This window comes from Convolutriloba macropyga, chromosome 3, assembly GCF_964194025.1.
Source record: "Convolutriloba macropyga chromosome 3, txConMacr16.3, whole genome shotgun sequence".
Lineage (NCBI taxonomy): Eukaryota > Metazoa > Xenacoelomorpha > Acoela > Convolutidae > Convolutriloba > Convolutriloba macropyga.
Genome location: NC_134470.1, coordinates 82,478,733 through 82,491,232, shown reverse-complemented (window position 1 = coordinate 82,491,232; position 12,500 = coordinate 82,478,733). Strand labels below are relative to the sequence as shown.

The following is a 12,500-nucleotide window of genomic DNA, read 5'->3' as shown; positions in this document are numbered from 1 at the left end:
GTCCGTGTGTGTGTGCGCGCGTGTGTGTGTGTCCGTGTGTGTGTGTGCGTGTGTGTGTTTGCGCGTGTATGTGCGTGTGTGTGTGCGTGTGTGTGTGTGCGCGTGTGTGTGCGCGTGTGTGTGTGTGTGTGTGTGTGTGTGTGTGTGTGTGTGTGTGTGCGTGTGTGTGCGTGCGTGTGAGAGAGAGTGAGTGAGAGAGAGCGAGCGACAGAGAGAGAGAGCGCGAGAGAGAAATAGAGAGAGAGGGAGAGAGATAGATAGATAGAGAGAGAGAGAATGAGTGAGAGAGTGAGTGAGAGAGTGAGAGAGAGAGTGAGAGTGAGAGTGAGAGAGAGAGAGAGAAAGAGAGAGATACATTCATACATACATATAAGGCATAAGAGATATTTAAACTACTTTTTAACTAGAACAAATAATTTGAATTCTTTGACGTATAATTAAAGCGACGAAAGCAGGTTCCCATTGCATGTTGATTAGACAGACACTTACACACACAACACACACACTTACACAAGCACTTCCACACACACAAACACACCTACACACACTTACACACTTTAACACACATTTACACACACACACAAGGACACAAAAACGCACAACTCATATATATGGTTCGCTTTTAAAAATCAAATCCCCAGAGAGATCTGTTTTCTTTTCTCAACTAAATGTCAATTCTGCGGAAAATAAGCCTAATTATTCTTATTTCAAAAAACGTCATAAAACAGCCTGCTGAAGAACATGTTTTTTATCTAACTGAAATTCTTAGACGTCAGACCGGAGACTACCAGAAAGAGCAAACAGAGGCGTGAACAACAGAGATGTAGTAAATCGTGCCGAAGAAATCGCTCGGGAACAACTGAAGAATCGATACTGGCTCGTACATTACGAAGATAACACATGTGATGCTTCATGGAGCAGGCACAACAGCATAGTCCTTGACATGGTTGCAAGAACTAAAATTAAGGTGATTAATTTGCGGCACCCTAGACTGATTTGTAAGAGCGAATAACTCTAACAGATTTGCTTCATTTTAGAAACACGATGCTGTTGAAGTTCGATTCAGACACAGGAATCCGAGAACAGATAATTTTATTTGGACAGCGAATGTCCTTCGAGTTGGAGGAAAAGATTACATCGAGAAATGGAAGCAAGATGCTTGGGTCCAAATCACTAGTGCTGAAGGAGATATAAACTTTGTTCCTCTGCTTCCCTTAGTGGATCCAGATCTCACTATATATGATGATGTCAGCCAGCTTCTTCTGAATGGCTATGGCGGCGGATCTCAAGGGGTTAAGAAAAAACTGACAATGACTGCAGCCGCTCATCCTCCTTCTCAATACAAATCGACCAAAATGCAAAACGAGGATCCTGCTGATTTTGGTAACGAAGAATCTGAGTGCCCTGAGCTTGACCCTAACGATGTTTCGCGGTGCCTTAACGCTATACCGGGTGACCAATCAAACTGCAGCTCAATTTCAAATCAGGTTAAAAATGTTTTTCAGTTGACACTAGGGATCGATTTCAATCCGATTATTAAAAAAGACAAGACAAAATGACATTACTTATTTTTAAAAAATTTTGTTAGGGGGAAAGTCTTCCGCGTAATGAACTGAACAATCCGCAATTCAGCTCAACTCCAGGGAATAAGACCAAAAAAGTTAAGCGACCAAGAATCGTGCATCCTGATGAGATGGCTGATCTTGAGGTGAAGAGAGCAGACTTAGAAGCAGCGGAGGCTATCAAATTGGCAGCCGACAAAATTTTGGAGGCAGCAGTTCTGATATCGAATTGCGTGAGAGAATTACAGCCCGAGATCAAATCACTGGCTAACAGAAATTACAGAGAAATTCAAATGTCCTCAAACGCAATGAGACAGCTGGTCAGTAGCCTAGTTTTTTTATTTTCAAATCTTACTGTTTTTTAATTGGTTCGGCTGTCTTTGTCTCAAAAACATCTAAAAAAATATTGAGTATGCTTAACAATGCTCCTTTTTTGAAAGCTTTCGTCAATGATTTTATGTTCCTAATACAAGCCATTGTCATCCTTTTCAAAAAAATTGCTCATTTTAGCGCGAAAAATAAATCCTGATTGTGTGAAGGTCCTCTAAGAACCTGAAAACGCTTGAACTGTTTTGTTCGGAAAATTGTATTGTAGACATCAGAAGTTGCAAAACTTGGAGTTTTGTTGCCAGACCCAAAGTCTTTTTCGCAAGGCGATCAGCCCAAACTGTTGATTCCAAGTGGTCCATACGCAGGAGAAGATCTTGCGCTGGTAGGTGGTCTAACAACGCAGATCATTGGAAGAAACGCTTCTAAGAAACTGTGCTAATTAACTAATAACTTTTCCGCAAATCTATTCTGATGATTTTTTAGCCGAGTTTTTTTTTGTTTCTAGACTTATTCAAACTGAAGTTTGACAACAAATGGCTACCAATGTACGAGCTTGCCAAGGTCAGCCTAAATAATAGAGGCAACGAAATCAAATGTTCGGAGCGGAGGAGCCAAGAAGGGGTCCCCTTGAACACTCTCAATGATGGCAATGATGAGAACATTGATCGCTCAAATTCCGACGCTTGATATCAAAAACTCCACCTCCGGGAAATGAGAAACTATTAATATGTTTGCTGAAAGATTGGGAAGATCTGACCTGACTGTTTTGTTTAACTCAACGAACACTTCGATTGATTGGTCGTGCTTCTTGAGAGTTTCGGCTTCATAATCTTTTTGTTACCGTGATCAAATGTTCTCAAAATTTTTGACTTCTGTTAAATAAATTGAAACATAAAACAATGGTGATTTCAATTTCATGTGCTTCTGTGTTTGTTTGCTACTACTTGTTTTGTACTTTTAAGGCAAATGCCCGGTACTCTTTTTGTTTGAGACTTCTTTGAGTAATTTAACTATTTGACTCTATTTGTTTCGGTCATAGAAATTGACTTGGCTGCTCTGAGAAAATAATTGACAAGAATTGTAAGAAAATTTTTCGCTGTACATTTCCACTGTTTTTGGTCAAGTTGCTGGACTTGGCCTACTACTCAAAACTTTCTGTTACTCAGGTAGCTGTAAATTTTCAATTTTTGGGGCGTAAATTAGAACATCAGGTAAATTGAGTCAAGTTGCTGGACTTGGCTGCTCTGAGAAAATAAATGACAAAAATTTTGAGAAAATTTTTTGCTGTACATTTCCACTGTTTTTGGTCAAGTTGCTGGACTTGGCCTACTACTCAAAACTTTCTGTTACTCAGGTAGCTGTAAATTTTCAATTTTTGGTGCGTAAATTGGAACATCAGGTTTATTGAGTCAAGTTGCTGGACTTGGCTGCTCTGAGAAAATAATTGACAAAAATTTTGAGAAAATTTTTTGCTGTACATTTCCACTGTTTTTGGTCAAGTTGCTGGACTTGGCCTACTACTCAAAACTTTCTGTTACTCAGGTAGCTGTAAATTTTCAATTTTTGGTGCTTAAATTGGAACACCAGGTGTATTGAGTCAAGTTGCTGGACTTGGCTGCTCTGAGAAAATAATTGACAAAAATTGTAAGAAAATATTTGCTGTACATTTCCACTGTTTTTGGTCAAGTTGCTGTACTTGGCCTACTACTCAAATATTTTATTACTCAGGTAGCTGTAAATTTTCGATATTTGGGGCGTAAATTGGAACATCAGGTAAATTGAGTCAAGTTGCTGGACTTGGCTGCTCTGAGAAAATAATTGACGAAATTTTTGAGAAAATTTTTTGCTGTACATTTCCACTGTTTTTGGTCAAGTTGCTGGACTTGGCCTAGTACTCAAAACTTTCTGTTACTCAGGTAGCTGTAAATTTTCAATTTTTGGGGCGTAAATTGGAACATCAGGTGTATTGAGTCAAGTTGCTGGACTTGACTGCTCTGAGAAAATAATTGACAAAAATTGTAAGAAAATATTTGCTGTACATTTCCACTGTTTTTGGTCAAGTTGCTGTACTTGGCCTACTACTCAAATATTTTATTACTCAGGTAGCTGTAAATTTTCGATATTTGGGGCGTAAATTGGAACATCAGGTAAATTGAGTCAAGTTGCTGGACTTGGCTGCTCTGAGAAAATAATTGACAAAAATTTTGAGAAAATTTTTTGCTGTACATTTCCACTGTTTTTGGTCAAGTTGCTGGACTTGGCCTAGTACTCAAAACTTTCTGTTACTCAGGTAGCTGTAAATTTTCAATTTTGGTGCGTAAATTGGAACATCAGGTGTATTGAGTCAAGTTGCTGGACTTGGCTGCTCTGAGAAAATAATTGACAAAAATTTTGAGAAAATTTTTTGCTGTACATTTCCACGGTTTTTGGTCAAGTTGCTGGACTTGGCCTACTACTCAAAACTTTCTGTTACTCAGGTAGCTGTAAATTTTCAATTTTTGGTGCTTAAATTGGAACATCAGGTGTATTGAGTCAAGTTGCTGGACTTGGCTGCTCTGAGAAAATAATTGACAAAAATTGTAAGAAAATATTTGCTGTACATTTCCACTGTTTTTGGTCAAATTGCTGTACTTGGCCTACTTCTCAAATATTTTATTACTCAGGTAGCTGTAAATTTTCGATATTTGGGGCGTAAATTGGAACATCAGGTAAATTGAGTCAAGTTGCTGGACTTGGCTGCTCTGAGAAAATAATTGACGAAATTTTTGAGAAAATTTTTTGCTGTACATTTCCACTGTTTTTGGTCAAGTTGCTGGACTTGGCCTAGTACTCAAAACTTTCTGTTACTCAGGTAGCTGTAAATTTTCAATTTTTGGGGCGTAAATTGGAACATCAGGTGTATTGAGTCAAGTTGCTGGACTTGACTGCTCTGAGAAAATAATTGACAAAAATTGTAAGAAAATATTTGCTGTACATTTCCACTGTTTTTGGTCAAGTTGCTGTACTTGGCCTACTACTCAAATATTTTATTACTCAGGTAGCTGTAAATTTTCGATATTTGGGGCGTAAATTGGAACATCAGGTAAATTGAGTCAAGTTGCTGGACTTGGCTGCTCTGAGAAAATAATTGACAAAAATTTTGAGAAAATTTTTTGCTGTACATTTCCACTGTTTTTGGTCAAGTTGCTGGACTTGGCCTAGTACTCAAAACTTTCTGTTACTCAGGTAGCTGTAAATTTTCAATTTTGGTGCGTAAATTGGAACATCAGGTGTATTGAGTCAAGTTGCTGGACTTGGCTGCTCTGAGAAAATAATTGACAAAAATTTTGAGAAAATTTTTTGCTGTACATTTCCACGGTTTTTGGTCAAGTTGCTGGACTTGGCCTACTACTCAAAACTTTCTGTTACTCAGGTAGCTGTAAATTTTCAATTTTTGGTGCGTAAATTGGAACATCAGGTGTATTGAGTCAAGTTGCTGGACTTGGCTGCTCTGAGAAAATAATTGAGAAAAATTGTAAGAAAATATTTGCTGTACATTTCCACTGTTTTTGGTCAAGTTGCTGTACTTGGCCTACTACTCAAATATTTTATAACTCAGGTAGCTCTAATTTTTCGATATTTGGGGCGTAAATTGGAACATCAGGTAAATTGAGTCAAGTTGCTGGACTTGGCTGCTCTGAGGAAATAATTGACAAAAATTTTGAGAAAATATTTTGCTGTACATTTCCACTGTTTTTGGTCAAGTTGCTGGACTTGGCCTAGTACTCAAAACTTTCTGTTACTCAGGTAGCTGTAAATTTTCAATTTTTGGGGCGTAAATTGGAACATCAGGTGTATTGAGTCAAGTTGCTAGACTTGGCTGCTCTTAGAAAATAACTGACAAAAATTTTGAGAAAATTTTTTGCTGTACATTTCCACTGTTTTTGGTCAAGTTGCTGGACTTGGCCTACTACTCAAAACTTTCTGTTACTCAGGTAGCTGTAAATTTTCAATTTTTGGGCCGTAAATTGGAACATCAGGTGTATTGAGTCAAGTTGCTGGACTTGGCTGCTCTGAGAAAATAATTGACAAAAATTTTGAGAAAATTTTTTGCTGTACATTTCCACTGTTTTTGGTCAAGTTGCTGGACTTGGCCTACTACTCAAAACTTTCTGTTACTCAGGTAGCTGTAAATTTTCAATTTTTGGGGCGTAAATTGGAACATCAGGTGTATTGAGTCAAGTTGCTGGACTTGGCTGCTCTGAGAAAATAATTGACAAAAATTTTGAGAAAATTTTTTGCTGTACATTTCCACTGTTTTTGGTCAAGTTGCTGTACTTGGCCTACTACTCAAATATTTTATTACTCAGGTAGCTGTAAATTTTCAATTTTTGGGGCGTAAATTGGAACATCAGGTAAATTGAGTCAAGTTGCTGGACTTGGCTGCTCTGAGAAAATAATTGACAAAATTTTTGAGAAAATATTTTGCTGTACATTTCCACTGTTTTTGGTCAAGTTGCTGGACTTGGCCTAGTACTCAAAACTTTCTGTTACTCAGGTAGCTGTAAATTTTCAATTTTTGGGGCGTAAATTGGAACATCAGGTGTATTGAGTCAAGTTGCTAGACTTGGCTGCTCTGAGAAAATAACTGACAAATATTTTGAGAAAATTTTTTGCTGTATATTTCCACTGTTTTTGGTCAAGTTGCTGGACTTGGCCTACTACTCAAAACTTTCTGTTACTCAGGTAGCTGTAAATTTTCAATTTTTGGGCCTTAAATTGGAACATCAGGTGTATTGAGTCAAGTTGCTGGACTTGGCTGCTCTGAGAAAATAATTGACAAAAATTTTGAGAAAATTTTTTGCTGTACATTTCCACTGTTTTTGGTCAAGTTGCTGGACTTGGCCTACTACTCAAAACTTTCTGTTACTCAGGTAGCTGTAAATTTTCAATTTTTGGGGCGTAAATTGGAACATCAGGTGTATTGAGTCAAGTTGCTGGACTTGGCTGCTCTGAGAAAATAATTGACAAAAATTTTGAGAAAATTTTTTGCTGTACATTTCCACTGTTTTTGGTCAAGTTGCTGTACTTGGCCTACTCAAATATTTTATTACTCAGGTAGCTGTAAATTTTCAATTTTTGGGGCGTAAATTGGAACATCAGGTAAATTGAGTCAAGTTGCTGGACTTGGCTGCTCTGAGAAAATAATTGACAAAATTTTTGAGAAAATTTTTTGCTGTACATTTCCACTGTTTTTGGTCAATTTGCTGGACTTGGCCTACTACTCAAAACTTTCTGTTACTCAGGTAGCTGTAAATTTTCAATTTTTGGGGCGTAAATTGGAACATCAGGTGTAATGAGTCAAGTTGCTGGACTTGGCTGCTCTGAGAAAATAATTGACAAAACTTTTGAGAAAATTTTTTGCTGTACATTTCCACTGTTTTTGGTCAAGTTGCTGGACTTGGCCTACTACTAAATACTTTTTGTTACTCAGGTAGCTGTAAATTTTCAATTTTTGGTGCGTAAATTGGAACATCAGGTGTATTGAGTCAAGTTGCTGGACTTGGCTGCTCTGAGAAAATAATTGACAAAAATTTTGAGAAAATTTTTTGCTGTACATTTCCACTGTTTTTGGTCAATTTGCTGGACTGGGCCTACTACTCAAAACTTTCTGTTACTCAGGTAGCTGTAAATTTGCAATTTTTGGGGCGTAAATTGGAACATCAGGTGTATTGAGTCAAGTTGCTGGACTTGGCTGCTCTGAGAAAATAAATGACAAAATTTTTGAGAAAACTTTTTGCTGTACATTTCCACTGTTTTTGGTCAAGTTGCTGGACTTGGCCTACTACTCAAACTTTCTGTTACTCAGGTAGCTGTAAATTTTCGATTTTTGGGGCGTAAATTGGAACATCAGGTGTATTGAGTCAAGTTGCTGGACTTGGCTGCTCTGAGAAAATAATTGACAAAAATTTTGAGAAAATTTTTTGCTGTACATTTCCACTGTTTTTGGTCAAGTTGCTGGACTTGGCCTACTACTCAAAACTTTCTGTTACTCAGGTAGCTGTAAATTTGCAATTTTTGGGGCGTAAATTGGAACATCAGGTGTATTGAGTCAAGTTGCTGGACTTGGCTGCTCTGAGAAAAAAAATGACAAAAATTTTGCGAAAACTTTTTGCTGTACATTTCCACTGTTTTTGGTCAAGTTGCTGGACTTGGCCTACTACTCAAAACTTTCTGTTACTCAGGTAGCTGTAAATTTTCAATTTTTGGGGCGTAAATTGGAACATCAGGTGTATTGAGTCAAGTTGCTGGACTTGGCTGCTCTGAGAAAATAATTGACAAAAATTTTGAGAAAATTTTTTGCTGTACATTTCCACTGTTTTTGGTCAAGTTGCTGGACTTGGCCTACTACTCAAAACTTTCTGTTACTCAGGTAGCTGTAAATTTTCAATTTTTGGTGTGTAAATTGGAACATCAAATGTATTGCCAAGTTCCGAGTTCGTTTAAATTATAACTAGCTTCAGTAATTGCCAGTTAATTACCTTAACCCTGATTTTTAAGTTACTATGCTTTCAAGAAAAACTGACTGGTCAGTACTCGCTCAATGCGATTTTTATGCAGTGCAAAATCTTGTACAAACTAATGACCGAATTGCGATGAAAATTCTTAATCCCCTGAAAGAGCCAATTTTCAACCGAAAAATTGACAGTTGCAGCGTTTGGAAAGAAGCCTACAGATCATTTTGCTCCGCTTATGAGAACTTGAAACCCACTTTCTCAATTCGTCATGACAACTACGGTGGATACAAGCTCGTTTATACTGGTAAAGACTCAGTGACACCTCCTCATGTTTTCAAGAAAAATCCTATTGGCATTGTAACAGCTATTCCCAAAGGCGCTGTAACTAATCTTTCGGTGATGACTTCTGAGCGAACTGGCCAAGAACTTCTCTCATTGGGGCCCCTCAGATTCGCGAAATCGGATTGCAATCCGAATTGTGAGTACGATTACTCAAGTGATGCTGGTTTTGTGCAACTGCGGTTGAAACGGAAAGTTAACCCCGGAGACGAGTTATTGGTTAAATACGGACCTCAGTTTTTTGAAGAAAACTGTTGTATGTGTAGAACCTGTGAAATTCGTGAAAAAGAAGAAAAAATGCGATTCAACTTTTTCGACGGCCTGGTGTCTGAATTACTTCACGAGTTGTCTGTGGAATGTCTCGATGAGTTACAATCGGCATTCAAATCTCCCGATGCAACCAATAAGTCGAAGCGGCGAAGAATTAAAGGACGGGAATTGGTTGAAGTTTTCAATGAGCTCGAATGCAGTCCTGTGTTTTCGCATGAATCGGCCCAGGCTCCACAAATGCCTTTGAGAGACACGCTTTTGTGTTCGCCTAGCACAGAGGTTGGCATTAATGACAACAGTTACGTCCAGACTCCCCAGATTGAAGATTCGGATGCTCTAACTGACTGCGATACTGTAGAAAAGCAAAACAACGAGGAAGTAGCAGCTCAAGTTGTGCGAGCTTCGTCGCCAATAAAGTCATACATTTCTCTCAATTGTTCACTTTCTACTCTTTCAAATGAGCAGGTGTCACTGTTAGAAAGTTCAAGAGATGAAAACAGTCGAGAAGACTCAGAGCCCTTATATACTGGGAGCCAGTGTACCGTAAGGGACGCTTCAATGCTGGCAGAACTCTTCTGTTCCAGATTTCACCTTTCAGACGAGTGCTCTAACTCCCTATATTCTTTGATTAAAGGTCTTTTACCAGAAGATAATAAGTTTCCTTCTGGATATTCCCATATTAAGAACATCAAAGATAGTTTTGATAACTCCGTTCGATTTTTTACACAAACAAGTGAATACTCCTTATGCGTTCTCAAATTCACTTCGCAATTACGCGACATTTGCTCTCGTTATTTTCGTCAGATTACTCATTATTCACAACAACGTAAAGCGAATCCTCAAAAGGATTTCGCAGCCTCTCTTTGCCCAATCGTGGAGTGGAATATAAATCAAAAAACTACGATTAATCTGATTATTTTTTCCGATGGCGTTAACATTAAAAAATCCACCTATAAGAAAGAAATTTGGCCTCTATGGATTCAGGTGGCAGATCTTCCACCGAAACTTCGGATGTCGAGGAAAAATATTGTTCTAGGGGCGCTTTTTGTAGGCGAAAAATACCCTTCATGGATTGACTTAGTTCCGCATCTTAGAGATGAATTGTGCTCTGAGGCTAAAATTAGAGTTGCTGAACAGACATTTTGCACTTTTATTTTTAAAGTGAGACTGCTCGTGGCTGACCTAGGAGCCAAGGGCCACATGCTGAACATGTTAAAGTTCAATGGCTTTTACGGCTGCCATTATTGCACCGCTGAAGGTAAAACTGTTGGCAAAACACATGCCTATTATCCGTACACTCAGCATGGAGCTATACGGGAGTCCAACCTGAACAGTGTTTTTGTTGAAATGGCCGAAACAATGAGCGTGAAACAGAAGACTAGCGGTGATCATTCGAAGAAGCAGAACATCAATGTAGTCGGAGTCAAGGGAAAAAGTGCTTTTGCACTGATTTTGGAAGGATTGCCTTTGTCAGCCCCAATAGATTACATGCACTGTGTGTTGTCAGGTGTGTTTTCAGATGTTCTGAAGACTTGTTACCAATCACTCACTCCACTGCAAAAAGAAAGCCTGAATTCAGAGGTGGCTCAGTTGTCTTGTCCCAGGGAAATGATTGCATTTTCCCGAAAAGTGAGGCCCTTAGACGAGTTGTCGCAGTATAAAGCAAACGAGTTGTTGAACTGGCTTATATACATCAGCCCTGTTTTGTTTCTAGACTATCTGTCTCCCAAATTGTACTCTCATTTGTGCCATTTAATTTTTGGGATTCGCTTGCTTCTTGAATCGAGCTGTCAATCAAACGTTTCTATAGCAGATAACTTTCTAAACCAATTCTGTAGTGAGATAGCTTCAATCCACCCAGGCAATAGCCGGGTTGAAACCATAAACGTCCACTGCCTCAAACATCTATCGCACCAAGTCAAAAGATTCGGACCTCTCTTCTGCTATTCGGCCATGTCGTTCGAGGCTGCTAATCGAACAATTGGTGAAGTCTTCAGCGGATCTAACTCTGAATGCGCAATAATTTGCCGAAGAGTCTTGCAAAGGCATAGATTAGTTGACAATAAAATGGAGAACGAGCGTTTGAAGACCTTGTATTCGAACCTGTCTGGCGGAACTATGGAACCTTCTAATTTAAAAACTGAATTTATTGAAACTGAAACAGTCCGAAGGATCAAATGGGAGCACCCAAATGCCCTTTTATTCAACCGGCAAATTGTTAGCGATGTCTATTTGGACTCCCCCGCTTACAAGAGGTCGAAGTTAGGCAACTGTTTTGTTTTCTTCGAAAAGGACGGGCAAGAAGTTTCTGGTAAAATTCAATGTTTTGTCAAGTTTTGTGGACCGCCATTCTTCAGCCAGACTGTGGCATGCGTTGAGCTCTACTATATTACCGAAGATATTGGACTTGAAAAAGTTTTTTTTATCGAGTGCAGCCCACAAGTGATCTGGCTTTCATTCCAGTTACAATTTTGAAGAAGGTTTTCTGTTGGGAGAAGAAATCGGATGCTGGAAATGCAACGTACATTATAAAGCTCTGTGACACTTTCGAACATTCATAAAAAGTGAAATTTCCTAAACATTGTGAATAAAAATTTGTCTTCGGTTCATTGATGTAGCCTAATGCGCGAATTGTTTTATTGTTAACATTTTTTGTTCTTTTGATTTGAAACCATTGTTACATTTAATTTTGAATTCAAAAGTTTTTTGTTAATACAGAGTTTTTGTTTTCCACGATATTGAAACATTTTCTTCAAAAATCAATTGAAAACTCCTTGTTTGGATGAAATTATTGGTTTTAGGCGACATTGTGAATAAAACTTTTGTTTTAAGTTTGCTGATGCAGCCCAATGCCAGAACTGTTTTGATGTTCAAATTTTTTTTAATCATTTGTTTTGAAACCATTGTTACATTGTTTCGAAATCAAAACTTTCTGTAAATACGGAGAGCTTTTGTTTTCAAGGATATTGAAACGTTTTCGTCAAAAAACATATTAAAACTTCTTGTTCAGATGGACTTCTTGTTCTTAGGCGACATTGTGAATAAAACTTTTCTTTTAACCTTATTGATGTAGCCCAATACCAGAATTGTTTTGATGTTTAAGTTTTTTTAAATCATTTGATTTACAACCATTGTTAGATTGTTTCAAATTTTCTCTTAATACGGAGTTTTTGTTTTCCAGGATATTGAAACGTTTTCTTCAAAAAACAATTTAAAACTTTTTGTTTAGATGAACTTCCTGGTCTTAGGCGACTCTAATCTTAGAGAAGCCGAGCAACATTTGTTGCAAGACCCCTTCCTTCAAGAGTATTCGTAAGTATTCCGCTGTCCTAATGAACAGGTAAATAGATTTGTTTTCATGAATGCTTTTTGTTTCCCTAGACCACAGTTTGACGGTGTTGGCGGAAGAAGGTCTGCCGATTTGCTGGATTTAGTAGATGTCGCGAGAGAATTCACTCATATATTTGTCATCGTAGGAGACAATGATGTAAACACTTTGGAT

The 12,500-nt window shown here is 38.1% G+C and overlaps 1 protein-coding gene across 1 annotated transcript in view; it reads left to right on the top strand.

Annotated features, from left to right (window-relative positions):
- LOC142337336 (uncharacterized) overlaps positions 1-2,947 on the top strand; it is a 7,109-nt gene extending 4,162 nt beyond the window's left edge. Inside the window, exons 2-5 of the mRNA XM_075386550.1 lie at positions 770-967; positions 1,038-1,487; positions 1,589-1,882; positions 2,398-2,947. Coding sequence (XP_075242665.1) covers positions 770-967; positions 1,038-1,487; positions 1,589-1,882; positions 2,398-2,412 — 957 coding nt within the window. The 3' untranslated portion in view covers positions 2,413-2,947. The remainder of the gene's footprint in view (positions 1-769; positions 968-1,037; positions 1,488-1,588; positions 1,883-2,397) is intronic.
- The last annotated feature ends 9,553 nt before the right edge of the window (positions 2,948-12,500 follow it).